Consider the following 24,958-nt stretch of genomic DNA (forward strand, 5'->3'; position numbering starts at 1 on the left):
CATTTTCAGACTGTGTACACTAAAAACATGCAACGATTGGCAGAAAAGAGTGAATACAATAAACTTGCAGATATGCTTACGTGCCACCCCCCAGTGCTTGGCTCTTTTCTTGTGCATTGTCTTTACCAACCCTAAATACATTGAAATGAAAATGGAATCATCCAGATTTATAGAGATTTGGGGGAAAAGCTGGGGGGAAATGGGAACATTTACAATATGATTTACTAGTCTCCTCCCACTTACACAATTGTTGCTGTATTTTATTGGATTTTCACATGATGGAGGTGTTAGGACTATATACAGAGATGTGCTGTGAAGACTACAGAGGTTTGAGAATTGTCAAATTATGTGCTTTGGTTGAATAAGGTCTAAATTAAACTTTTTGGCTAGACTTACAAGCTTTAAGTTACCCTGAACTTTAAGCTTTTTTTTTTTAGGTCTATCTATCTATCTACCTACCTACGATATAGAAATAGAGATAGACCAGAAATATATATATAGATATATAGAGAAAAGTGTGTCATGCACACTTTTACTTGTACAAATTCACATCTACTCCCTGCCACGCAGAATCTGCTACTGCATTTTAAACCCTCTCATAACTTCCGAAGGTAATAATAATATTGCTTTGTGCTTCTTGCTTACAACGACAATGGCGTACAACTTTGGGGCTACGAGTTGTAGTTATGTAATTTCTATACGCGCTCCATGTTGCCTACGAGAGTAAAGTAGAAGGGGGGAGTGTCGGCTTTTGCGGGAACCGGATTGGTCCAATTTCATGACGCCATTGGCTGACAGCTGTTTCGACCAATCAGCGTCAAACGCCTGCTCTCGCCCCTCTTCGGCCAAGAAGGGGGGGGACGGGGGAACGTTGAAGGGAACATTTGTTCGGGACGGTGAGCTGCGCCGTTATGTCGCCTGGCTGCGTGTGTCGTAACACTTTGTTCTAGTCCTTAAATCGGATTTAGACCGTCGCGGGAGACTCGTCGTTTTCAAGCAGGCAGGTAAAGGATGTGTTTGGGCTTCCATTCGCTGGTAGTTTTTCGAAGTTGAAAGCCATTTTGCGTGGAGGGAGGAGGAGGACTCACTGGAATCGCTTGCGGGAGGATTGCACACTCAGTCGGTAAGTCGCTGCTCTTCGCACTCCCTAAGTTAAACTAGCTAAAATGTTTACGCCTAGTTCTTATTAGCAAAAGTCGAATATCTATGTAGTTAATGTTTCTGAAAAGCAGTTACCTTGCGCTCTTGCTGTTTTCCGTCGTTGCTTAACTTTCATACGTAGCTTTTTTTGTTCTCTCTCTCTTTCTGTCTCTCCCTTCATTCTTCTTGCCCATTTAGCTAGCCAACTACTCCATTAACATTTTTTTTTTGCAGGCGATCTCGGACTCTCATCCAAAAGCACACCGGTTTGCCTGCAATACGTTTTTGCAAACTATCCAACAAAACTGCTGGTGTTTTCTAGATTAGGAAGGCGATATAAGGCACATGTGAGAGGAACCGTGTGTGATAAATGTTAGCCGTGCAGCTCTGCATGCCACAGACGGTAAAGAGGAGCCATTAAAAACCGGTTCATGGTAATAACGCAGTCTGGAGTGCAGTGAATCACTCACTTTTAAGACGCTTGTCTTCTTGGCAGATGACAAGGTCTGCCCTGGAGATATTTCAGTGGCACCAAAAGTAAAAAAATAAAATAAAAAAAATACACGTGCATATAAAGGATTTAAAAAGAAAACAAAACACCTTTATTTCTAACTTGGCCATTTCTTTTAAAAAATCAAATGATTTCTATCCTTTTTACCATTTCGCAGGCAAAACAAAAACTTCCTTACCCTACTCTGTCTGTGGGATGCTTATGCAAATCAGATGAAATCTTCATTTGCACAGAACATTTTGTACAACTTTTGAAGACATTAGACAACAACCCTTTATGCGCTTATTGTGGGAACCGGCGTACATGCAGTAAAATACAATTGGAAAAGAATAAATCTCGATAGCTTTCACAGAAAACTACACATCATCCGTATGTACAAAACAAAGACGGTAAAGAAACTAACTGAATACATTATCTTGACAAATCTAAAGTACATTTTACTTTATGTGCCCCTTCGATAACTGTATCAGTGATGTTTGCTCCAATAGCTCTTATTTTATCATCCCACACATATTTATCTATGTCCAAACAGCCCTATCTATATATGTATATCTACAGTCTGCTATAGATAATGTAAGGAATCATGGTAGAAATCCTACCAACATTTTTGAACAATGCCACTTTGAAAATCTTGATATTCTCCACATATTTGCAAAAATGTCAGAATGCCATAATTCAAATATCTCTACCCATACTCTAAAAGGCTGTAAGTTTCCTTTGTCGCAATTAAAGTGTAAATGTCAGAGAAAGTGCTAGAGTCATCAGCTTTTTTAAAATTTATTTTTTATTAATCTGGCTGCAGGATGCATAGTGTAATGCAGCCCTCCCCCTCCCCCACGTGTTGCTGGCTGACAGTAGGCTCCTAGGCTTTTAGAAGCGTCAAATTTGGTGTCTTTTGGAGACGTTTCTGGCTGAAGCTTGTTCAATGTAGATGATACATATTTATTTAGCAGCTATGCAGATGCTTTTTTTTCACAATGGGATATTTAAGCTCAAATCAACTGAATTACAAAACATACATCAAATACACATAAAAAAAACATCATACATGAAACGTGGGAGTTAGAAAGAGGTGAAGACCATCAAGCTGGATATGTATGTTATAGATATGCTGAGCATGAAAGAATAAAAAAATTGAAATATACTACCCTACTCAAGTATTGTTTATGTATTGGCTGCAGTTAGATTTCTCGTGCAGCTCTTATAAAATGTAAACAATAAAACAAAAAGAGCTATGTGTCCAGTCTTTAGCAGTGTCACCGATCAATACAGTCATATTTCAGCATTCACAATGTTTCAAAGTTTCAACTCCGGCTCCTTCACATCTCAACTGATTTAGACCAAGAGGCACAATCATTTTAGTCTGTTTTTATTTGCCCCTACAAGCTCTTGGCACAGCTAATAAAAACAGTTTGAGACTGAATAGAGTAACTTCCTGTACTTTTCAGATTTTTAGATTTTTCTTTTAGCTTAAACACAAGATTTTACATCCTGTAAACTTAAAAACCCCATTTATGTAAACACTGTAAAACCATGGCGCATTTATCAAACTACAAAGAACCTCTTTAACCGCCACTTTTACGGTTTCTCAGACACTTAGCTAAAAAGGTTACGCTGTGCACGCGTGACGTTGGCTTGAGCCGTCTGGTGAAACTGTGACCCAACATGGCCTCTCCTCTCAGCTTTCAGGTCTGGATAGGCACGCTCAACGTCACGGCTGCGGGCCGTTCACTGATGGGGTGCGCGGCGCGCGGTGACGCACGAGGAGCGCAGCAGAGCGTCGACATCAGACCGGAGCTGTGAGAGAATGAAGACGAGCTAGACGACCTTCGTCTCTGTTCAGTCTTTAGTAGCCAAAAAGTCACCAAAAAAGAAAAAAAAACAACAACAACAATAAATCGACCCCCTTTCAACATGAGCGTGGAAGGATACCAGTACAGAGCGTTGTACGAGTACAAGAAGGAGCGGGAGGAGGACATCGACCTGCACGTGGGGGACATCCTGCTGGTGAGCAAGGGAGCCCTGGTCGCCCTCGGTTACAGTGACGGCTTGGAGCAGCAGCCGCAGAAGATCGGCTGGCTGCCGGGCTTCAACGAAACCACGCAGGAGAAGGGCGACTTCCCCGGGACGTACGTGGAGTACGTGGGGAAGAAGTGGGTCTCGCCGCCAACGCCCAAGCCGAGGCCGCTCAGACCCTTACCTGTAGCTCCAGGTTCCTTCAAGGCAGAGGACTCCGACTCGGATCAAGGTGAGCTTCTGTTTTTTAACGTACAAGTGCGAACTTCAACTTGAACTTAGCCCTGAATGAGAATCCAAAAAGAGTGAAGCTCAGGTTGCCAGAGGGGCACTGCCTCTGTGGATATCATCCATTTTTCTCAATCTCCATCGTGGGAGATTGGAATTTCCTTATCAGCGCTAAGAAAAATGCTCAGATCTATGGATCTGGGCATGTTGAGGCAAGCTGGTTTGTAAGTGGAAGCAAAAAGACGGGGAAAAAAAGAAGTTCTTTAGTCTTTTTGTTTAAACAGGTTCCCTTTTGTGTGTTTTTTTGTTGTTTTGTTTTGGTGAAGTATCGGGACATTCAACCAGTCATAGGCTCTTCTCAGAATTTTTTTTTGTTTTTACAAGACTCTGAAAAACAGAGGAGATAATAAAACACTAGACTGATTTTAATGTAACTATAACCTCCCAATCTTTTTTTGTTGCTTTTCATCTTTCTTAGCAACTGTCAATAATTGATATTTTATGCCATGAACTTAAAGCAATAGTGTGAAATATGCAGATAGGGGTTTTTTTTAAAGCACCTTTTGCTACTATTTTGAGTTTTTTTTTTAGGAACATGTTTCTTCTAGTTATAGAAAAGCAGAGACTGACAGTGTTGTGAAACAAACTCACTTGTATAACGTCTGAACGCCAATTTACTCCAAATTTTGCCACAATTCTGACTTGAATTTAGGTTGAGTAGCATGATGCTGCCACCACCGTGTTTCGTCTGCAGCCAGAAGTTTACTTAATTTATTTCTAATATCTTCACGGGGGAACCCCCCTCCCCCCCCCCACAATAATTCTAATGCCAGAAAAATCCAATGAGTTATCTCATTATTTAGTCATTGCGTTTTCAGTCCTTTTAACTGTGTTTTAGTCATTTGGTGTGTCTGGTTTCAACCTGCGATCCACAGAGTGCGAACGGCGAAGCAGCAAAACCACAAGTGTCGAATGTGAAAAGCTTGGGACTTTTTTTTTTCTTCTTTTCCTAAGAAAAGAAAGCAAAATGCTGCACAGAGTGTCCGTTGTTGGACTGAATTTGTGGCTATCGCAACAACACAATGTCACCGATTGAGCATGTGAGCAGAAAGCACCCAGTGTTCGCCATCAGTCCAACCAAAACCAACACAAAAGGGACATTTTCCTCTATTATTCTCCCCCCTCGCTGCTCACTTTCCTACCTGGTTACTTTCAGTTTCTAGTTGCTTTATAACTGAAACTTGCACAGTTTATTTGTTAACATTAGAAGTATTCGTAACATGATGCAAAAACTCAAAATCTTACCATGTGTGGTTTTTTTTAAATATATGTCTAGTTTCTACTTCAAATATATATTTCAAATACTATACAAATAACTTTTCAGCAGCTATAGGAGCTCTTTTTAAGTCAGTAGTTCCTCAATATTGATGAAAATCAGGAAGATTATTTCACCTACAGCAAGACATTTTTCCCATGAGTGAAATGCTGTCACTTTTTCATCAATATTAAGAATTTTTTTTACTTAAAACAAACTGATGCATCCTACTGAAACATTACTTTTCAGTTAGCTTTCTTATTTCAAGTGTGCTAAGATATTTGGAAAAAACACACAAAAAAACTTGGTAATATTTTATGTTTCGGCAGTGTGAAGGGAGGGCGGGGGGATGCGCCGGCCGCAACTATGAAGCGCAATTAAAACCGGTCTCTGCTTTTTTGCTTTTTGAAGGAGGCGGCGGCTCAAACTCCGCTGCGCACCTAAAGAGCCGCCGTAGTTGCCAGGTTTCCAGTTTCTGCTCTTTTTGTGGTGCGATTGTGAAATTCTTTGCCGGGTTGCGTTTGGGGGGGAGGGTTTGAATGGCTGCATCGCAGGGCTGAGCCTGGAGCGAGTGGAGAATTTTAGCGCAGGGAGAAGAAGAAGAAAAGTCTCTGTGTCCCGGGCGAGGAGAGGAACGGGGAGGGGAGGTGCCGCCCTGAGGTTGGTGGGGGGGGGGGGCAGAGCGAGAGCGTTGTGCTAGAAAGGAGGAGGGGAGTAGGGCAGCCAGAGGGGGGCTATGGGAGGAACCATGCTCAAGGGCTCTTTGAAGAGGGTCCTGTTGCTCCCAGAGTGTTTGTGATTTATCGCCCACCACTGAGGGGATCCAACTCCCTTCCTCCTACACCAGTTTTTTTTTTTTCCCCTTCTTCTTCTTCTCCTTCCTTCTGCTCCCTTTTTTTAATGTTTTCATAGCGCCTACAGTCAGCTCTGCGAGGGCAAAGGAGGTGGAGAGTTGAGGCTTAGAAAGGGGGCCTCTCTTCTCTGTGCCACGGGGGGAGGAGGGAGTTTACATGAGTGCAGCAGATGTGGAGAGAGGAGAGGAGGGCAGGGCTGGGAAACTATTCCGGCTCATTCCAGCTCACTACCTCTTATTTTTTTCTCTCTTCTCTCTTTGTTTTTTTATAAACATTAAAGTGTTGCTCCTTCGCCAGGGCTTCTGAGTTAAGACAACATGCATGTGTTTGGGCCCGCCGAGTGGAAGGCACTCGTTACGCGAGTGCGTAACGAGGTTACGCGTCAGGAGTGGTCTGACGCGTAACCTTTTTTTTTTTTTTTTCAAAGGTCACCACCGAAGTTACATATGAATTGTTTAGGCAACACCCATATTTCTTTTTTTTTTTAACTTCCTAGTTCTCAGTTTTGGTGTAAATGCTGGAGGACAGTGATTGCTTGCTGCTCTGCATGTTGTCACAAGATTAAGTGGGCATGCTCGGGCTTGTTTGAGGAAATATTCGACGCTGTCTGTCGCATTGGCACATTACCAAAACTATCTAAAAAAAAAAAAAAGAAAAGAAAAAGCCCACGAGTTTCATTTGTGTTTATTGAAAAAGTTGCTAAAAAGTGCCACTGAAGGGAGCTGGTGGGTGTTTGGATGGGTCGGTCCTCCACATAGCAGCAGATTGAGCTAATGCAGCTCTCCTTCTCTGGGCCTCTTTAGCATTCAGCCTGACATCTGCTCCATTCAACACAGTCACTTTATTTTTTATTAATTCTTGTAAATTATGGTGTTTATTGACTTTGGCAGTGGCTATATTTTTTTCTCCCCCCCTGAAGGAAAAGTCACACATTGTTACCATCATCCAAGTCAGTAGCAGATTGAGAACAGCACACGGTCCTGGTGTGATCTTTGCTGCTGTTGTTGCAGTTATGCATGCAGTGTATTGATGCTTTAGACTGCACGGTAGACTGATTAATAGCTCTGTGATGAATCTGTATTGTGTTAAGTGCTGATTACAGTAACAGTAGAGAATGCGACCAGAAAATAAAACGTTAACTCTCACCTCGGCAGCTTTACACTAGCGGATAATTAGTTTTTCTGATTTATTCTTTGCTATTTGTAAGAAATAGTTGATTTTCCTTGGGCTGAAGGGCAGTATTATGTAAAATTGACTTTTTTTGAGCTTTATATCACGTTATGACGTTATACTAGCCCTAAAAAAACAAAACATACTGGGAGTGTTGCTATGAGTCTTTCTTGGATGTTTGAAGAGTCCTTGAATCTCCCGTGGCAACCATTCGGGGTTGACTAAACGTTTTGTCTTGCCAAAAATTGCCTTTCTCCACAAAGCTCCGCCCCAGAGTTGCAGTTTCCAAGCGCCCGAGCTTGAGGACCACTTCCCCACTCAGCTCCTTCAGACTAGCCAGCAGCAATTAGCAAACACCTGGTGGAACTGCACATCTGCTGAGTTCATTATAGGAGCTACATTTCAGTGAAACACTGGTAAAATGTTGTTAAATACTTTATGGAGTAATGTCGGGATGACTTCCTGAAGGCGGTTTGTCAGAAAAAGCAGGAGCTTCTTAAAGAGACAGAAGCCCAATTTCAAGATGTTTTAAGTCACATTTTATATATACATTATTTTAATAAGAACTGAAAGTAACACTGGTAATTGTTTGCGTGATAAAATAGCACTATGTGCTTGTAAACGCATAACACCGGCCCTTTAAGTCTTTTTATTTTGGTAAATGTTGGCTTACGTCCTGAGAGTCTGACTGTGATAAATTCGTTGGACTCCAGCTGGATTTAATTGTATTTTTGACTCCTCCCTGTTTCCGAGATCTGATTAGAACAAAAACATGTTTAATAAACGTTCCTCTTATCCTTTCAGTGTTTGCTGAACTGCAGTGAACTGTACTAACATGCTAACATGGTTACGTTTGTTACGTTCGCTTCTAGGAACACTTTCACATGAACCCATTGTGTGTCGAAACTGCTGTCCTGGGCTGTAATGTAATTCTGAAGCTCAATAAGATCACCGCTGTAAATGTAATATTTTCTCTCCACCCACCCACCCCACTAACAACATACACACACACACATGCACACCAACACATGCACACACATGCCACCAAATTGCATTAGAGTGCAAATCCACTCAAGACATAACATGGAATCGTGTGCATAGCCTTTTCATTACCTGATTGTGTGCAAGGACTGAAGTCTGAATTGGCAAATCTTTACCTGAGTCAGTCAATGTCTGAAGGAAGGAGAGGAAATGAAGCCTGGGACAGTGTGGGTGTGTGTGTGAGTGTGTTTGGTGGACTTGGAAGGAGAGCAACAGGACAGAGGTCAGATTAGAACAAGACAATATCTGGAAGATACAGAGAAGCTCCACCAAAACGGTTTATGGATTCCGTTACCTAAAACGGACATGCGTTGCATAAATGCGTATATTAAAAAAAAAACAACTTCCGCTCCTTCTAAGCACTTTTATTTTCAGCCCACATGTTTTCCTTCCTCCGGTTGGCTCACACAGCATTGCACACGTCTTCTGAATGCACAGGCTTGTAGCCATTAGCGCGCAGCAGCAGCACACCCCTTCAGCACAACTCAGAGGCAGCAGGTCTTTTAAAAACCGTTGTGGTCAAACAAAACATCGAGATTATAGCTCACTCTGTCGCTATAGAGCTGTTATCTGATCTGACGCTGTCGGGTATGACTGTCTAACGTGTATGCCAGATGGGGTTCTAAACTTGTGCAAAAATGGAATAAAATTTGTGTCTTAACTCAAAAACTGTTGGTATTAACAGGAAACATTGGTATCAATGCATTCTGGGATATATAGCCCTATTATTCTATTCTTCTATTTTAAGTAAGACTTTTTATGGTGGATTTGGCTTTAGAAAAATAGTCATTAGTGGTGAGTCTTCACACACACACATGCACACAAAGGGTTAATTTTCACCCTCTAGCAACGATCTTCTTATTGGTTCTTCCTTTTCTTTTGCATTGCATCTTCTCTCCACCAGGAGGAGACATTGTCTGCCTTTAATATCCTCTACTGTGCATCGCAGTAGCATCTTTTTTTGTGGTTAAAACAGATTCTAAGCAGTATGTTCCATGTAATATTAGTTTCCAGTGAAGTCTTGAACATCTTTAAAAAAAAATTTTTTTGCACAGCCGGTTGTTTCAGCTGTTTGCACTGGTCCTCTGATTTCAACTCCTGAGTCCCAGCTCGACCTCTTCCAGACCAGGAGGAACCTGAAAATGGTAGTTACCAGAGCAGACTCTCTAAATTTATCCCAACTAGTGAGCTATCTTTAGCGAGTTCACGGCTCCCTCTGCCCACAGTCTACATTTTGTTCGTTGCAGACATACCACTTGAGCCGGTGAGATTGTACCCCCACCAAAACCCCCTGTTGCAGCACACCGCAGCTCTACGAGTGGCAGCTGCAAAGACTTCCTCAGTCTGTCTGTCTTTCTCACTGACTGCTGATTGACTGAAGCCAAGCATGCACACTTGTAGAGGCATGTTTAGGAGGCCACCGTCGCCTTGCTATTCTTTTCCACATTGCCGCAGAAACAGTCTCTCTTGAAAAAGCTACAAAAGTTTCATACCGTGCTGCCATGCAACTATTTAAGCTGTCTGAATACACAAGAAAATGGTCTCTTCTAGTTGAACTAACAAAACTTGATAAGTTTAGCAGTTAGAAGTGAACTGAACTAACTTTCAGTTCAGTTTGGTTCAGTTCTAAAGCACCGACTTCACAAAAAACATGTCACCTAAACACACTTTACAAGACAAACAGGTTACACTAATACAGTGGTTCCCAAAGTGTGGGGCGCGCCCCCCGGGGGGTGCGCAGTGCCATTGCAGGGGGGGCACGGGAAGCGGAATGGATGAACGAAAAAACGGTTACACAAAAGTGTTTCAATGTGAAGATGGTTTGTAGTGTGTTTTGTTGCAACCTGTAGTTTGAAATAAACTTCAGTGGAGTTTGAAAACAAAATATGTGTATAGGTTTATGTCTGGTTGAACGATGTGTGAGCCCAGTTGATTTATTTATTTATTTTTTTCCTTTTGGGGGGGATTTTATTGTAATCCACAGGGGGGCCCAGAAAATCTTTGGGAACCACTGCACATATCTATTATACTGAATGTGGGAATCAAATCCTATTTATTATACAGGTGAAGTGAAATAATGTTATATAACATAATGCTTTATTTATTATCCGTGAAAAATCTCTTGAGTCATTTACAAGAACAACCTGTTTCATGCATCACAAGTATGGTCACGCTGTGACCTACTTAACACTTCCAAAACTCAACATTATACATTGACATTATAAATTATGCATCAACAGAAGGATTTTCACCACAGAAGGGTTTGCATCAGATTATTCAGTTCTCTGTCTACAGAAGGCCAGCTTATGGCACCGATCCGCCCTCCTGTGCAAAGACGTCGACACATCAAAGCAAACAGTCGTAAAAACAATTAAACCGGTTGTGTATGTACCCTGGGACAATTTATTTTGCCAGTACAATTATCAAACTTTAAATAAACAGAGCATATTATTTGCGTTTCCCTGGTTACAAGCCATGCCCAGCACAGGCTTGTCTATCATCGGATCGTCTGAGGAATCGTCGGCGATTGCTCAGAGCATTTCTGCCATGTTTTGCCTCCCGGACACTCAATACATTTCTACGGATGCCAGACCCGTCATGCCGTTGACAGTACTAAGAAGCAACTCTATCTCCAGTCTGTGCTGTGCCACTCATGCCCTCCCACTCCCCCCCCCAATAAACACGGGACCCTGGATCACCTTGAAGATCCGTCTTGTTGCGGCAGTTATCGCCCTACCTTGTCTGGAGCAGACCGGCAGATCTGTACGTGAAAATACGCAGGAAAAGCGCATCTGCAACTTTGATCGGAAGGTTTTTGGATCCCTGCTTAAGCATTCAGCGACTCATTCTCCTCTTTTGATCTGTTATTTTTATGGGTTTGATCTGAGGGAAAGCAGCCGGGTTAGGGTTTCCTTTCCCGGAAAGACGAGGTTGGCCGCGGGAGGAGATCCGTGTTGGATGTCTTGTTGTTCGGGGGGAGGAAGGGGGAGTAGCTTACACTTCCAAGGTGAGAGATGGTGGCACCGCATGTCTCCCATCTTTATTTAGGGAAACTTTGCTCCATCTAAAAGTTTGCTACTTCTCCGAACCCTCCGCCCCCTTGCCTCCCCCGTCCCATTGGTTTTGCATTTCCAGTAATGTCTTCCAGATGACCACTTGTCCTCGACGAAGGTTTGTGTGTTATGTGGTCAGAGGGACTTGAGTAATCCAGTTTCTTCACACGCAACCCACCAGCCCCTCTGGTCTCAGGATGTGGATTCGGTCGAAGCCGTTCATTATTCGCTCGATTGAACCCCCCCCCCTTCCTTCCCGACCCCCTCGCGTTTGTTGGAAGTAAGCAATGCTTCTGTGATAATTATCATGCATTACTGAGAGCTGCACTTGTTCGTTTTCTTCTTTTAAAGGCAGATTTTTTTTAATTGACTTTTTTTTTTTTTTTTTTTTTTTTAGAGGGGCAGAAAGGAAAATACAGTTTGGAGAAAGGTTCCATTCACCGACTCAGAGTCTCGGTGTTGAAACAGTCGAGCCTTTCAGGAAAAATCCCTTTTTACTTTTTTTTTTTTCAAAATACGCCTTTACAAAATCCAAATAAAAACCCCGGCCAAATCCTTCATCCTTTCATGTCCGCACCTGGCTGCAAAGTTCTAAAGGCAAAATAAGTAAAGAACTAAAATACCCAGAGACCTGGCTAACTTCATGTCACAGGATATTTGCTTAGTTCCTTAACCCACCAAACCCTGACTTGAGCGCTCAGCCCCTCCTGCTCTTGAATCAGACTTTTCTTTTCACCTTTTGAAAGGCGCTCTCCGGCCATGTACCTGCCGCCTTTGAAGCCTCAGAGTGGCTTGTTGGTCAAACACCTGAGCTGGTTCAGAAGAATTGCCGCCATCTGATATATCTGTATTTTTGTCGTCGTTGTTGTTGTTTAGAGTGTCAAACGTCATTTTTCTTGGGAGAAATTAAACTGTCGCCACAATAAAGACTTCCTTGCATTTTTCTTAGCTTGACACAGAGATGTGAGAAGCCTTTCTGAAAACGCAAGTGTGAAAACTGCAGGAATAACCCCAACCTCGCATAACGGAGAAACAATCCATGAGTGTGCACCTCGAGAATTACTGCGCCTACTGAAATCCCCTGAGAGCTTATGTGTTTTCAGTCAGAGAGAAACGGTGCCTCGCACAATTATTGCTACGCCTTGAACACGCAACCACAAACTTCGATGTATTTTAGGGGATTTCATGCAAGAAAGGAGAGCATTTACAGTGAGAAATTGCAATAACTTTGGAGAAGCTGCAAAGAGCCACAAGTCTTGTTCAAATTCTTTATTGCTGAGAGTAAAGCTGTTAAAAGGACTATTGGAACGCCTGTATTCAGGTTGTCGCAATCCAAATTAAGTTTTCCAGCTGATCGCTGATCTTTAGGGCTACGTTTACACGAGGCTGCTGCCTCGTATTATTTTAGTCACCCTAGACTAAACCATGCTTGTCACATGTGAAAGGTCTGTTTGATATGAAGCCACTGATTTTAATATTTCCCTCTGTTGACCTTTGTCTCCTCAGGCGTCTGTTTGGCGGACTTGACGGAGCAGTTTTTCCTCCCTGAGACCGCCCCGCCCTTGCTGACCAGACTCCTGGAAGCTATCGAGAGGAAAGGTGAGGCTGCCATGACAACCCGCCTTCCCCCTCACGTCCCAGTAGACTCTGTCGATCGGTGACCAGTTTGGCAGAATCACACGGGGTGACGTCAGTGTTCTCCTTTTGACAGGTGCGGATAACCCGACTCTGTATCGCACGTTCACCGCTGGAGGTGGACTCGAAGTCAGGCAGTATTATGATTGTGGTAAGAATGTTTTTATTTTATTTTGTTTTTTCCACTCCCCAATCAGCTCGAGTCTGTGTGTGTGTGTGTGTGAACCTTGTAACGTTCCAGTCAGCAAAACGAGACCAGTACACACACAGAGGAAGTTTCAGAAAATAAAAGGGGTTTTGTGTTTGCACACACATGACGTTAGCGACTCAAAGAGCTCGCGGTTTTCTCACAAACCGAGCTGCTGCGTTTCAGATCCTCCCGCCGCCGAGCTGGACCAGCTGGAGCTGCCCACCCTGTGCGACGGCCTGCGCAGGTACCTGCAGGATCTGCCCCAGCCCGTCGTCCCGGCCGCCCTCCACGCTCAGATGGTCCACGCCGTCAAAGGTGAGAGCCGACCCAACGTCGCGTTCATTCGCTGTGCAGACGGCCTCGAAGCGTGGCACGTGAAACGCTGACGTGATGTCCCCAAACCGTACAGCACGTTCTGTGAGATGGAAAAAAAAAAACAACCCACAAACAACTCCTCCGCTCTCCACTTCTTCCTTTGGGTTCTTGACTTCATCAATTGAAAACATGCAAAGTTCAAATCATGCATGCTTCATGCCCTGCTTTTTTTCTTTAACTTTGAATGAACTTTTCTGCTTTTTTTTTGCAAAGCAAAGGGAAGAAGAAAAAAGAAGAAAAGTCGCACCTCACTGCGTTCTGTTGCATTGTGTTCTGTTGCATTGCATTCTCTTGCTGTCACATGGCCAGAAACAGGATATCTGTGGTTAATAGGAACTAAAACAAGCCTGAAAGTTTATCTCTGCCATCTCCAGGCAGCCAATCACCTGCTAGTGTACCTTACGCTCATTCTCAACCACACACTCTCTCAGCGGTTTCCAAGACAAACTGCATGACTGTTTTTTTCTCTCTCTCTCTCTCTGTTTTTTTTGTTCCATCTCTTCATTGTCTGAAGATCACGCTTTCATTTCGTGTCGCTCTTCAGCCAGAGACGCTCCCAGTTGTGTTTCATCTCATTTTCTTTTGACCCGAACAATTATTTTTTTTTGTCCCCCTTCACCCCACCGACAGAGGCAGCGAACCCCGAGGAATGCGCCCAGTTGCTGCGCCGCATCGCCAGCTCCCCGACCCTGCCGCCCCAGTACTGGCTCGCCCTGCAGTGTCTGCTCAGGCACTTCTCTAGAGTCTGCCAGAACGCGCCCAAGAACCAGCTCAGCGCCAGATCGTTGGGCGAGATCTTCAGCCCCGTGTTTTTCAGGCAGCAGCCCACCAGGTGAACATCACTCGTCGGGGAAAAAAATAAAAAATCCAGACAAATTGCATTTGAGACTTGACCTTCAACCCCCCACACCTGCCCTTTTCTCCCCTCCCACAGCTGCGAACCCAGTCTGGATGCTTTCATCAAGATCATTGAGGTGCTGGTGACCAGCGAGTGGAGCGAGAGCCAAGCAGCTCCAGGTACCCGCTCCGGTCATCCATCATTTACTAACTTTACATCGAATGCTCGCACTTTGCGTCGCCTCTTTTAGAGATGGGCGCATTATTTATTAGACGGTGCAGAACGTTAAGCTCCCCGTGGGCATTACACTGCTGCACAACTCTTGACTGAGAGCTGAGCTATTAATAGCTCCGCTCGAAGCGCTGGGACCTGCAGCTGCAGCAGGCTGCAGATTGCAACATCTAGGTGCATTTGAATTGAAAGTGTCAAATTTTCTTGCAGGATTTCAGTGCAGTTTTGAAAAATCCAGCTGTTATTTTGGAGGTTTTTGTTTTTTATGAGTCTCGCTTGGATTTCAGTGCATCCAGATGTTTTTCTAGCAAAATAAGGAATATTTCTCTCCTCAAATTCTGCTTTTCCAATTTGTGTAATGCAAAGTAATCCAGGCAGAGCGTAAATGTTTCATATTTTTCAGTTTGATCAGACCTGAGCTTCTTCTGATGCCTAAAAAATAGAAAACTCATATGAAACGACCCGACTGCCAGCGGTTCTTACATTTCCTGAATGCTATCAAATCTGTTTGAGGAATAATTTAGCAATTTTAGATTGAAGAAAGTAACTTGAGATAGGAAGTTTAGTGTTTGTGGAGGGTTTGGTCACAGCTGAGGTGCTTCCAAGCATGCGTCATCACAAACTTGGTTTTTCTGGATGTCAGGGGGGGTTTTTTTGGAGTTTTTTTTTAAATCATTTTAACCGGATTAAACCAGTTTGCAAACTGTTCTGTGATTTTGCGCTTCGTCTGTCTGGGTCCATTTTCTCACGGTCAGCCTGGAAACTGAAGTTAAATAGTTGTAAAGTTTTCGGCGGTGGTCTGCTTCGGGGGGCTGAAAGAGAGAGAAAGAGCTGCTGTGGTAGGAGGCAGCAGTGTGTTGCGTGTGACACTTCTGTTTTTACAGGGCTTGTTAAAAGCGCTGTTGTTGGCTCGCCCCCGGACCATAGACTGACCGTGGCTGTTAAAACATTTTTATTACCTGTTAGGGCTATTTATAACACGGCTGTGCTTAGACTGGTCTCTGCTGTCAGTAATTTGCACCTGCAAGAGCATTTTGATGGACGGATGGATGGAAATGCTTTTTGTTCCCCGATTCTAGATTTATATTTGGAAGGTTGTAGGGTTGAAACGATTCATCTATTCATCATTCATTCATTCATCATGATGAATAGACGACTAGTTTAGTCAACGAGTAATGGTTACCTGGAATGTACAGACTAAAAAAGTCAATTTGCTGAACAGAGTAGTAATTAAGCCAGAAATGTAACCAATAGTTCAAATTCTCTAAGGGAATTTGAATGGAGTGGTTTTGAATATTAGACAATAAAATGATGAATTATTTGTTTTTTTGCTTGCGCCTTTTAAGATATTTCTAATATTGTATAAAGAAACTGTCATTTTTTAAATCCAACTAATCATTAAAATTATTGATAGAATAATGGATTACTAAAAATAATTCTTAGCTGCAACCCCGAAAGCTAGGCTAGGGTTGTTGTTATAGCAACAACCCTAGCCTAGCTTTCAATAGAAACCTTTTCAAAATACAAACCTATTGCAAAAATAATTTTAAAAAAAGATGCCAAAATATGATTCTCACAATAAAGTGAATTAGTTAAACACATTTAAAAACAAAATCTGATCAAAATGCCTTACATATTGGCCAAATATTTTCTGATATTTCTTATGTTTTCTGATATTTAAATCAGGAAATATAAGCAAAATTAGTATTACCTAGAAATTAGCATCAATTGTTACCTATATTTTTTCATTTCTATATACATAGATTCAAGCAAAACAGATAAATAAAAAAATAGAATAGATGGCAGCTAATTTGTTTTTGCCATACTTAGCAATCTGGTAACTATTAGCTTAGTTGGGCTAGCTGCTCTGCTACTTGTAGCATGCTAGCTTTAGCTTTGAAACGGCGCTGTCGCATGTTTTTGGGACCAGAAATATTTTCAGATGTCCGTTGTTCTGACTATGCTACCTCGTCAGATTTTTCTACCGTAGCCAAGTCTATCTGTCAGTGCTACGCGTCCAAAACTGCTACCGTCATGTGGACAAACGGAAAACTATAGCGGGTTGTGTTAATATTAAATATATTGGATAACATTATTTGAGTGACGGGACTGAAGTGGAAGCTTAGGAGTTATGCTTAGCTTAGCATTGGAACAATTTATATACATGACGAAACCACAAGATCACTTCCTTTATTCTACCCGTTTAAAATGAAAAGCTATAGTAATCCTTTCACTAGAATATCCTACCTGTTAAAATCTATTTTAGATACAGAGGTGTAAGAATAAAACAGTGTCAGACAGGGGAAGCAGGTTTTTATTGGAATTAAATAAACCGCAGCTCTTTTTTTGCGCATTAATCCGTTGTATGACAGACTTTAAAAATGCAGCGCAGCCACAACGTGTCCACCGAACTGCGCAGGTCATTGTGTTCCTGAAATGATAGGATATAATTAATATACACCAATATTGCACGGCTGTTACACAGCTTCAATCTCACAACTATTTAGCAAAGTTTAATAATAATAATGATAAACTAAAATATGGGGACAAAATAGCCCAAAAAACAACGTCCTGATAAACCGCCAAACAAAGACTTGTTTACAGTAGCAACGACTTTGCAGACAGCAAAACTAAAGCCATTTATGAGCTGCCTGTCATGTAATAATACAGCAGCTTAATGAAAGCCAGGTATGAAATAAGTTAAATAAAGTTGACCGTAATCTGCGATGAAATAAAACACATGAAACAAAACTTCCACAGGTAGGAGGTATTTATAAGAAATCTGCTGAGTAAGCAGTATGTGACGTAGCACCGATGTGCCCAAGCGCATTACCACAATGTAGGACGGATATACGGGTAGCACAGATAAACAGAACACCAGTTTTGTCTCATTAGCAATAGCATTTTACCCCCAAGCTGACTGCTGGTCTGCAGAAACAGGTGGGGGAGGGGCCAGCACCTTCTTTTTTTTTTTTTACTCTTTGCTACAGAAAGAGTTTGAGCGGTTCAGCTCGACGCAGCCCACAGCCGGCCGTCGGCGGCCCGTCTGAAAGCACATGACCCGCTCAAACCTGGGCGCTCAGGTGCGCCGGGCTTCAGTCATCTGGCCCATGCAAACACCGAGACGAGGGGAGCCTGCTTTGTAAACACACATGTTCGGATTGTGTGTGTTTTGTGAATGTGCGTGTGTTTAAGGGTGTTTGCATGCCTCCTCCCAGTTACTGCTGGCCTATTTTAAGTAAGCGTCAAAAGGCCCACTTAGATTTGGTTGGCTGGAAAGTCGGCCTGCGCCACAGAGCGCTTCTTATTAACTGAAGACGGCCCCCCCAACCCCACCTAACCTAACCTCCCCACCGCCTGGATATCTACATGTCCTGCCTCCCCAAACAGCTCAGTCAGCAAATATTTGAAACTTTTGCAAGTTAATCATAATACCGAACGCCCACCCCATTCGTCCTCTACAAACATGTAGGAGAAAAAAAGAAGGAAAAAAAAGAGGGAGTGACCACAGAAACCTGAGACTCTGCATTCAGGGTGACACCAGAGCAGCTACTGCTAATCATTAACCATCCGCCTCCACGTGAGCAGGCCTCAGGCTCGGCTCAGATAAGGAAACGTTGTGGGGGCCGGGAGGAGGAGCAGCAGCAGCAGGAGGGAGGGGAGGAGGAAGAGTCGGAGCAGAAGCTGAGCGCTCTCAGTCAGACGGAGCGGGGCGAGTGAGTCAGTCACACACTCGGCCCGGTCGCACGCAGCACCTGCCCAGAGGATTACCTGGATTTCATTAAGAAAGCGCGCAGAGCCGCAGCTTTTTCAAAGAATTAAAACGAGACGCATCCTCATACCGGAGGAAGAGGAGGGGAGGGGGACCAGCCCAAACTGTGAATCGGAGCTCCGTCGAACTGGATTTAATTCAACCTGTGGAACTGAAAGAGACGCTTCAGAAGGGACTTTTCATCCACTGAGACATGCACAACTTACAGCGTGAGTTTGACGCTCTTACTCTGAAACTCCAGGATGCATCTCTACTTTCAACCTGCGAACTCTTACAAAAAAAAAGAAAAAACCCACAAAGATATAATTTTATTTTTTCTTTTCTTTTTTTTTAAAGAAGCCCAATCGTCACTCAGACCTGCTTCAGGCACACGGCTGCATAAGTAACTCTCCGGTCCACACCGGCTCTAAAACCCTCGCATTATTTTTAGATGCGCCGTCTCGAGAGAGAGTCTAAATAATTTAAAGCGTAAAAGGACTCTTTACCCGGCCGAAGGTGCGCTGGCGTGAGATTCTCACAGGACAGGAACCTCGAGCGAGAACTGCTAGATGGAATTACTTTAGTTTCAAACAGGAAAGCAAAAGTTGGTTTTTTCACTTCCGACGCTGCTAACTGAGGCATGGATACAGAAAAACAATGCTGAACTAATTAAAAAACGTTTCTTTTAAAAAAAAAAAAAAAAAAAAAAAACAAATTTACTTGATAACTGCAGCAGTACAGTGCACTCAAATAACCCAACAGCTTCACAGGTCAAATATGAGATTTGTTCAAATGAACTGCAACAAAGATGTCCAAATGGTTCAGAAAATGCAATTAGGAATACGAAACATAATGTAAAATAAATAATAAATCATAAAGTCGCTCAGACCACAAAGCGTAGACTTAGACTGAATAGATCTGCCCGCGTCCGCATTGTCACAATATCTAATCTAGAATTCATTTTTGGCAATATTGGACCGATTCAGGTATGAAGTAATGTTACCTATTAATATTTAGAATTGGACTTATTTCTGTAGAACTTTTTGCCACAAAAGTTAAGTTTCTTTCAGCCAGCTGAGTGGCAGTGTGCAGCAACAGGTGTGGGGGAGAGCAGCAGATCTTACTAATCATACTAGTTGTACTTCGTTGTTTTGTTTCAGGCTCTCATTTATTAAACTAATCGCTCTCTTCTTGAACATCCCTCACTTCTTCTTCTTCTTCTTCACAAATCAGTAGAATCTCCTCTTAGCAAATCTGGCTGTATGAAAACCGGCTTCCCTCTGAAGCTCTAATTCTCTACCAGGAAGCTGCTCCTATTTTAGCATCGCTAAGGAAACCTGGCAGGCTGTCTCCGTCACGTCGAGTGTCATGCTGCGGGATTACAGGACGTATTTCAGAACCCCGGGTTAATGCTGACCACGGGGGGGCTGGAGGAGGCCCGGCATTATGATTCAGCTGCGTACGTGCTGCAGCAGCAGAGCCGGCTTTGTCCGCGTGCCAGCAGTGGGACGGGCCGAGCGTCCGCGCGACACACGCAGGGAGGAGGGGCGAGCGGTGCGAGCGAACCTGCAGGAGAGCAAGTGCACAGGCTCGGCAGAGGGAGACAGGGATGCGCGAGGGAAAGCATGAATCGAGCTTCAGGAAGCTCTTTTTTTTAAAATTTCCTTTGCACTAGTTTAGCTGCAAAGCGGAGAGTCTGATCCCATTCTGCTCTGCAGCAGCGCTGTAAAGTAGATCGGCAGGAAATACGCTCGGAGAATGACCTCATCGCTCTCAGGAAATGAAAGATGCAGGATCGGTTGGTGACTGACCCCCCTGTGTGATTGGCTGCGGTGAGTGATGTAACACGTTACCGAGCAGGCTGCCTCTTAATGGCTTTTTGGGAATCGGGCGATTTTAAAAGTGTTTCTGCCGTGGAGAGAACGAGGAGTCTGCGTCGCTGGGGCTGCTGCTGTTTCCTTTTGCTTTTATTAAGTCTGGTTTGTGTTTGAGGAGGAGGCATTTCTAGATGAGGTGAGACGCTCAGACCCGCTCTGTTCTGTTTTATGCAATTATTTTGTTACTGCAGAAGGCATCTGACAAGTTAATCCTGCTTTTAGTTGCAGGCGAGAGATGTTCCGCAAGGTCCGCCGCCGCAGAACGGTTGATGCAGTGCAGACTTGTGGGGTTAAAAATAGCCACCTACCTTAGCTCCAGTCTCTGCTAGGCTCCGTTGGCTTTGACTTTCATAGATTTATTGACTCTAAACCTTTAGAGCAGAATCAGGTCATCCCACACCAAAGCCCCGGCCGAAGAGGATACGTTCGCCGGCGACGGCTGCAGATTTCAAACTTGCGTGCGTCGTCTGTTTTCAACCGTTTGTTTTCCTCTGTGCGCATCGCTTTCACAGAAGGATGCGCTCCCGCATTTTGCAGCGAGAAATATTTATAGGCAGCCTCCTTTCTTGAATGAAATTCATTCTGCCTGACTCACGCTCCGCTCCGTCTCTCCTCCCACTCTCTCGCTGTCGGGAGAGAAGGCAGAGTTTCATTATCCCAGTTTGATGAATTGGGGCGGAGAGAAAGAGAGGCATGAGTGAGAGCTAATAGGCCTGCAGCCTGATTTGCCTCGAATAGCAGAAGTCGGGGAAATTAAATTTTGCTGCCGAGACGCCAGGAATTCAACCTATTTATTATTATTTTTTTTTTCATTTTTGCTCCAACAGCTCTACCTCCAAAACCACCCAAGTCCACAGCTGTGACTAACAACGGTATGAACAACAACATGGCTCTTCAGGACGCCGAATGGTACTGGGGGGACATCTCTCGGGAGGAAGTCAATGAGAAACTGAGGGACACTGCGGACGGTACGTTTTTGGTGCGGGACGCCTCGACTAAAATGCACGGAGACTACACTCTGACGCTGAGGTGAGTCGGACCGTCCTCCTCCGTCTTTCTATCCTTCCGTCCCACTCCTGGTTTAACTCTTCTACCGCCTTTGTTTGCTTGCAGGAAAGGAGGCAACAACAAGCTCATCAAGATTTTCCACCGCGACGGAAAGTACGGCTTCTCGGATCCGCTGACCTTCAGCTCCGTCGTAGAGCTCATCAACCACTATCGGAACGAGTCGCTGGCTCAGTACAACCCCAAGCTAGACGTCAAGCTGCTTTACCCGGTCTCCAAACACCAGCAGGTAGGGAAGCTAGCCCACTGGATTGTCACAGCGCTTCCCCTTTTTGACGGGAACTTAACCGCAACTCTGAAATCCGTCATCAGGACCAGGTGGTGAAAGAGGACAACATCGAAGCTGTGGGGAGGAAGCTTTGTGAATACCACCAGCAGTACCAAGAGAAGAACAAAGAATACGACCGTCTGTACGAGGAATACACCAGAACGTCACAGGTGAGACGCAGCCTCACTCCCGACTGGCATCGGTACTTTCACCGTGGAATTTGGATTTTAAAACCGCTCTTCATCTTGCAGGAAATCCAAATGAAACGCACAGCGATAGAAGCCTTTAACGAAACCATTAAGATATTTGAGGAGCAATGTCAGACGCAAGAGCGGTACAGCAAAGAGTACATCGAGAAGTTCAAGAGAGAAGGCAACGACAAGGAGATCCAAAGGTGAGGACGCTACGGAGATTAGTCGTTTTTAGCTCGCCTTCTGACAGAGTGTTTTTGGGGTTTTTTGCGCTAACTCGTCGCTTTTGTTCGCAGAATCATGGGTAACTACGAAAAGTTGAAATCGAGGATCAGCGAAATCGTCGACAGCAAGCGCAGGCTGGAGGAAGACCTGAAGAAGCAGGCGGCGGACTACAGAGAGATCGACAAGAGAATGAACAGCATCAAACCCGACCTCATCCAGCTCCGCAAGACCAGAGACCAGTACCTGATGTAAGTACTTCGTGTCAAGGGTTAGGGTGCTCTTATCGAGGTGCGTTGTAACCTCAATAGATCTGGTCTTTCTTTGTGTCTTATGTGCATCTGCTTCCTGTCCGACAGGTGGTTGACACAGAAAGGAGTCCGACAGAAGAAACTCAACGAATGGCTAGGAATCAAGAACGAGAACACCGAAGAGTAAGTCCCCAAGTCCGAACGACGCAGAAAACGTTCCTCGACAAGAAAACGTCACGACTAACGTTCTATCACATCTTTGGTTTTCTTTCAGTCAATACTCGATGGTGGACGACGACGAAGACCTCCCGCATCACGACGAACGCAGCTGGAAACTGGGCAACATCAACCGGCTCCAGGCCGAGGCTGTGCTCCAAGGCAAGAGAGACGGAACATTCCTGGTTCGGGACAGCAGCAAAGCAGGGTGCTACGCCTGCAGCGTTGTGTGCGTATCCATAAAGCTACGATTATTGTCGTGATTAGATTTCCCAACAAGTGGGTGACCGTTTGTCCTGCCTCTCCGTCTCTCCACAGCGTGGAAGGCGAGGTGAAGCACTGCGTTATCAACAAGACGCCGTCGGGCTATGGCTTCGCCGAGCCGTACAACCTGTACGGCTCATTGAAAGAACTTGTACTCCACTACCAGCACACGTCTTTGGTCCAGCACAACGACTCTCTGAACGTGACGCTAGCGTATCCGGTGTACGCCCAGCAGAGACGGTGAGGAACCCCCAAACCCTGGACGTTCCCCTCTCCGCACGGACACACAGGTTTACGAACCTGGCTGGAGCCGGAGGAGACGACGTCTTGGACTCCTTGAGCAAATACAAACAATAAACAACGGAACGGACGCGCTCCGACGCTCGGACTTGGAAACCGGAGGAAAAGGACGCAATAAAGCCTGAAACATTTCAGTGACTTTGCCGTAAAACCTGAGGCGAGTCTGAATGTAGACCTCTTTATTTTTCTTTTTGTTTTTGTGGGAGCACAGAATCTAGCGGAAACTGCTGAGCTCTCCAAGAGGAGGACGTCTGAGGCCTTTTCCATATGGTGCTTGTTCGTTTTTTCGACGCTTTACCAGCCAGAATGTTAAACCACAAAGTCAAACCCTTGAAACGGAACTGTACTCACCGGCTACGACTTGTTTTGTTTTGTTGTTTTCCTCGCACCATCAACGTGCATTTCTTTCTTTCTTTCTTTCTCCCCCTTCCTCTATGTGTGTGTTTGTGTGGACTGTCCACGTGACCAAAACTCACAGAATCGGGAGACTGTGCGACGCTGGACGGCTGGAACACATTAGCTTGTGTTTTTCTGCTCGGCAGCAGACCATGGATCAGCTGAAAATGTAGCAAAATGGCACTTTTTTTTTCTTCTTCTTTTTTTTTTTTTTTTTTTTTTTACACATAATTTTTGTTTTTAAATGGTTTGATTTTAAAAAAAAAAAAAACTCCTACGAACTTACAAGAGCAGAGTGGAGACGGTAAAGAAAAAGCCTGCAGTCGCTGTCGAGCTTTAGAGTGCAGAAACAAACCTGATCTTAAAGGTGTCGGACGAGGCTGAGACTATGAATGGACTTACTATTTCATGTACAGTTGTGAAATTGAGCAAAGTCGTGAAACAAAGCGCACCGCACCAAAAAGGATCAGTACCTGTTGAGTTCTCTTCTGATCAGCTATGCAATTCTTTCTCCATTTGTACTTAAGAATTGTTTAACTGTTGCAAACCCACAATATAAGCTTGTTTTACCGCTTGAAAAGTATCTTTTCCTGTGTAAAAAAACAAAACAAAAAAAACATCCAAGAGAATATTTTTTTGTTGTTGTTTCAAAATGCCAAGCTACAGTACAAAAACGCTTCTGATTTTTAAAAGAATAATAATAGAAACGTACACTTTATTGTAAACGACTTTAACAGCTGGTATACAGATGGAAAAGATGAGTATTTTATTACCTTTTTTTTGTTGTTGTTCTTTTTTGCTTCAAACTAAAGTTCCTCTCAGGCAGAGCCTTTTGAGTGTTTGAGCTGCTTCAGTGAAGAGTGCAGAGCGAACGAAGCCGGTGTTGGAGGAGCAAGTCGGAGAACGGTGCTGGTTGGGATTGTACGACCCCCATATCGCCGCCCAAACAGATTTATTTTGTTATAAAATAGATATGTTCCCATATGAGAGAATAGAAGATCAATTTACATTTTACACTTTGTATATTTTTCTGTATCAGAAAATGTTTACATGGGTGGATCAGCTCATTTCAGAAACTTAATTTTTTGTTCATTTTTTTTTCATATTTCAAAGTTGCACCGCGCCAAAAAAAAAAAGTGGCGCGAGCCCAAAATAAAAAACAAAAACAAAAAAAACGGCAACAGCTCAACTACAGTTTTCCTTCCTCGTTTTTAAAAAAAAAAAATCTTTTATTTAAAGTTCATATGAGAAAGCGGTACACGCCCAAACCGACCCAATCGGTGTGATGCGTTTCCTGAAATCTGAACGTGCACGCGCGCCGAGTCACAGCTGTTGAGTTGAAATCTTGACACAAATGAGCTGGGAATCCAGAATGTGATTGTTTCTCTTTTCACTATGACGACGAGAGTCGGATGATTTACCTCCCATGTTTCTCACACGCACACACACACACACACACCCCTCCAAACCGGCAGCGGCGGCAGAGGCTGGGTGTAAAGCTGTGTTTTCCCCCTAAGACAGGAAACTGTTTCTGCGACGGTACACGCAGTTTTGACCAAA

The 24,958-nt window shown here is 43.8% G+C and overlaps 1 protein-coding gene across 3 annotated transcripts; it reads left to right on the forward strand.

Moving 5' to 3' along the window:
- The first annotated feature begins 850 nt into the window (after positions 1-850).
- Positions 851-24,643, forward strand: pik3r1 (phosphoinositide-3-kinase, regulatory subunit 1 (alpha)). Of its 3 annotated transcripts, XM_028024963.1 has the most exons (15): positions 851-1,123; positions 3,334-3,899; positions 12,835-12,927; positions 13,040-13,114; positions 13,337-13,468; positions 14,159-14,360; positions 14,463-14,545; positions 21,053-21,254; positions 21,339-21,519; positions 21,603-21,728; positions 21,810-21,952; positions 22,046-22,222; positions 22,331-22,405; positions 22,497-22,667; positions 22,757-24,643. In XM_028024963.1, the coding sequence occupies exons 2-15, from the start codon at positions 3,566-3,568 to the stop codon at positions 22,944-22,946; spliced, it is 2,184 nt and encodes a 727-aa protein (XP_027880764.1). In that variant the 5' UTR covers positions 851-1,123; positions 3,334-3,565; the 3' UTR covers positions 22,947-24,643. The 3 variants fall into 3 exon arrangements, with proteins under 3 accessions (XP_027880764.1, XP_027880765.1, XP_027880766.1); XM_028024964.1 differs by lacking the exons at positions 851-1,123; positions 3,334-3,899; positions 12,835-12,927; ... (2 more) ...; positions 14,159-14,360; positions 14,463-14,545 and adding an exon at positions 17,315-18,578; XM_028024965.1 differs by lacking the exons at positions 851-1,123; positions 3,334-3,899; positions 12,835-12,927; ... (2 more) ...; positions 14,159-14,360; positions 14,463-14,545 and adding an exon at positions 18,682-20,180.
- Positions 24,644-24,958: the final 315 nt, after the last annotated feature.

This window comes from Xiphophorus couchianus, chromosome 8 (assembly GCF_001444195.1).
Source record: "Xiphophorus couchianus chromosome 8, X_couchianus-1.0, whole genome shotgun sequence".
NCBI lineage: Eukaryota > Metazoa > Chordata > Actinopteri > Cyprinodontiformes > Poeciliidae > Xiphophorus > Xiphophorus couchianus.

Coding starts and splice junctions, on each gene's coding strand:
- pik3r1 (XM_028024963.1), top strand. CDS start 3,566: ATGAGCGTGGAAGGATACCAGTACAGAGCGTTGTACGAGTACAAGAAG. Junction 12,928..13,039: donor GGAAGCTATCGAGAGGAAAG/GTGAGGCTGCCA, acceptor TCCTTTTGACAG/GTGCGGATAACCCGACTCTG. Junction 13,115..13,336: donor CAGGCAGTATTATGATTGTG/GTAAGAATGTTT, acceptor GCTGCGTTTCAG/ATCCTCCCGCCGCCGAGCTG.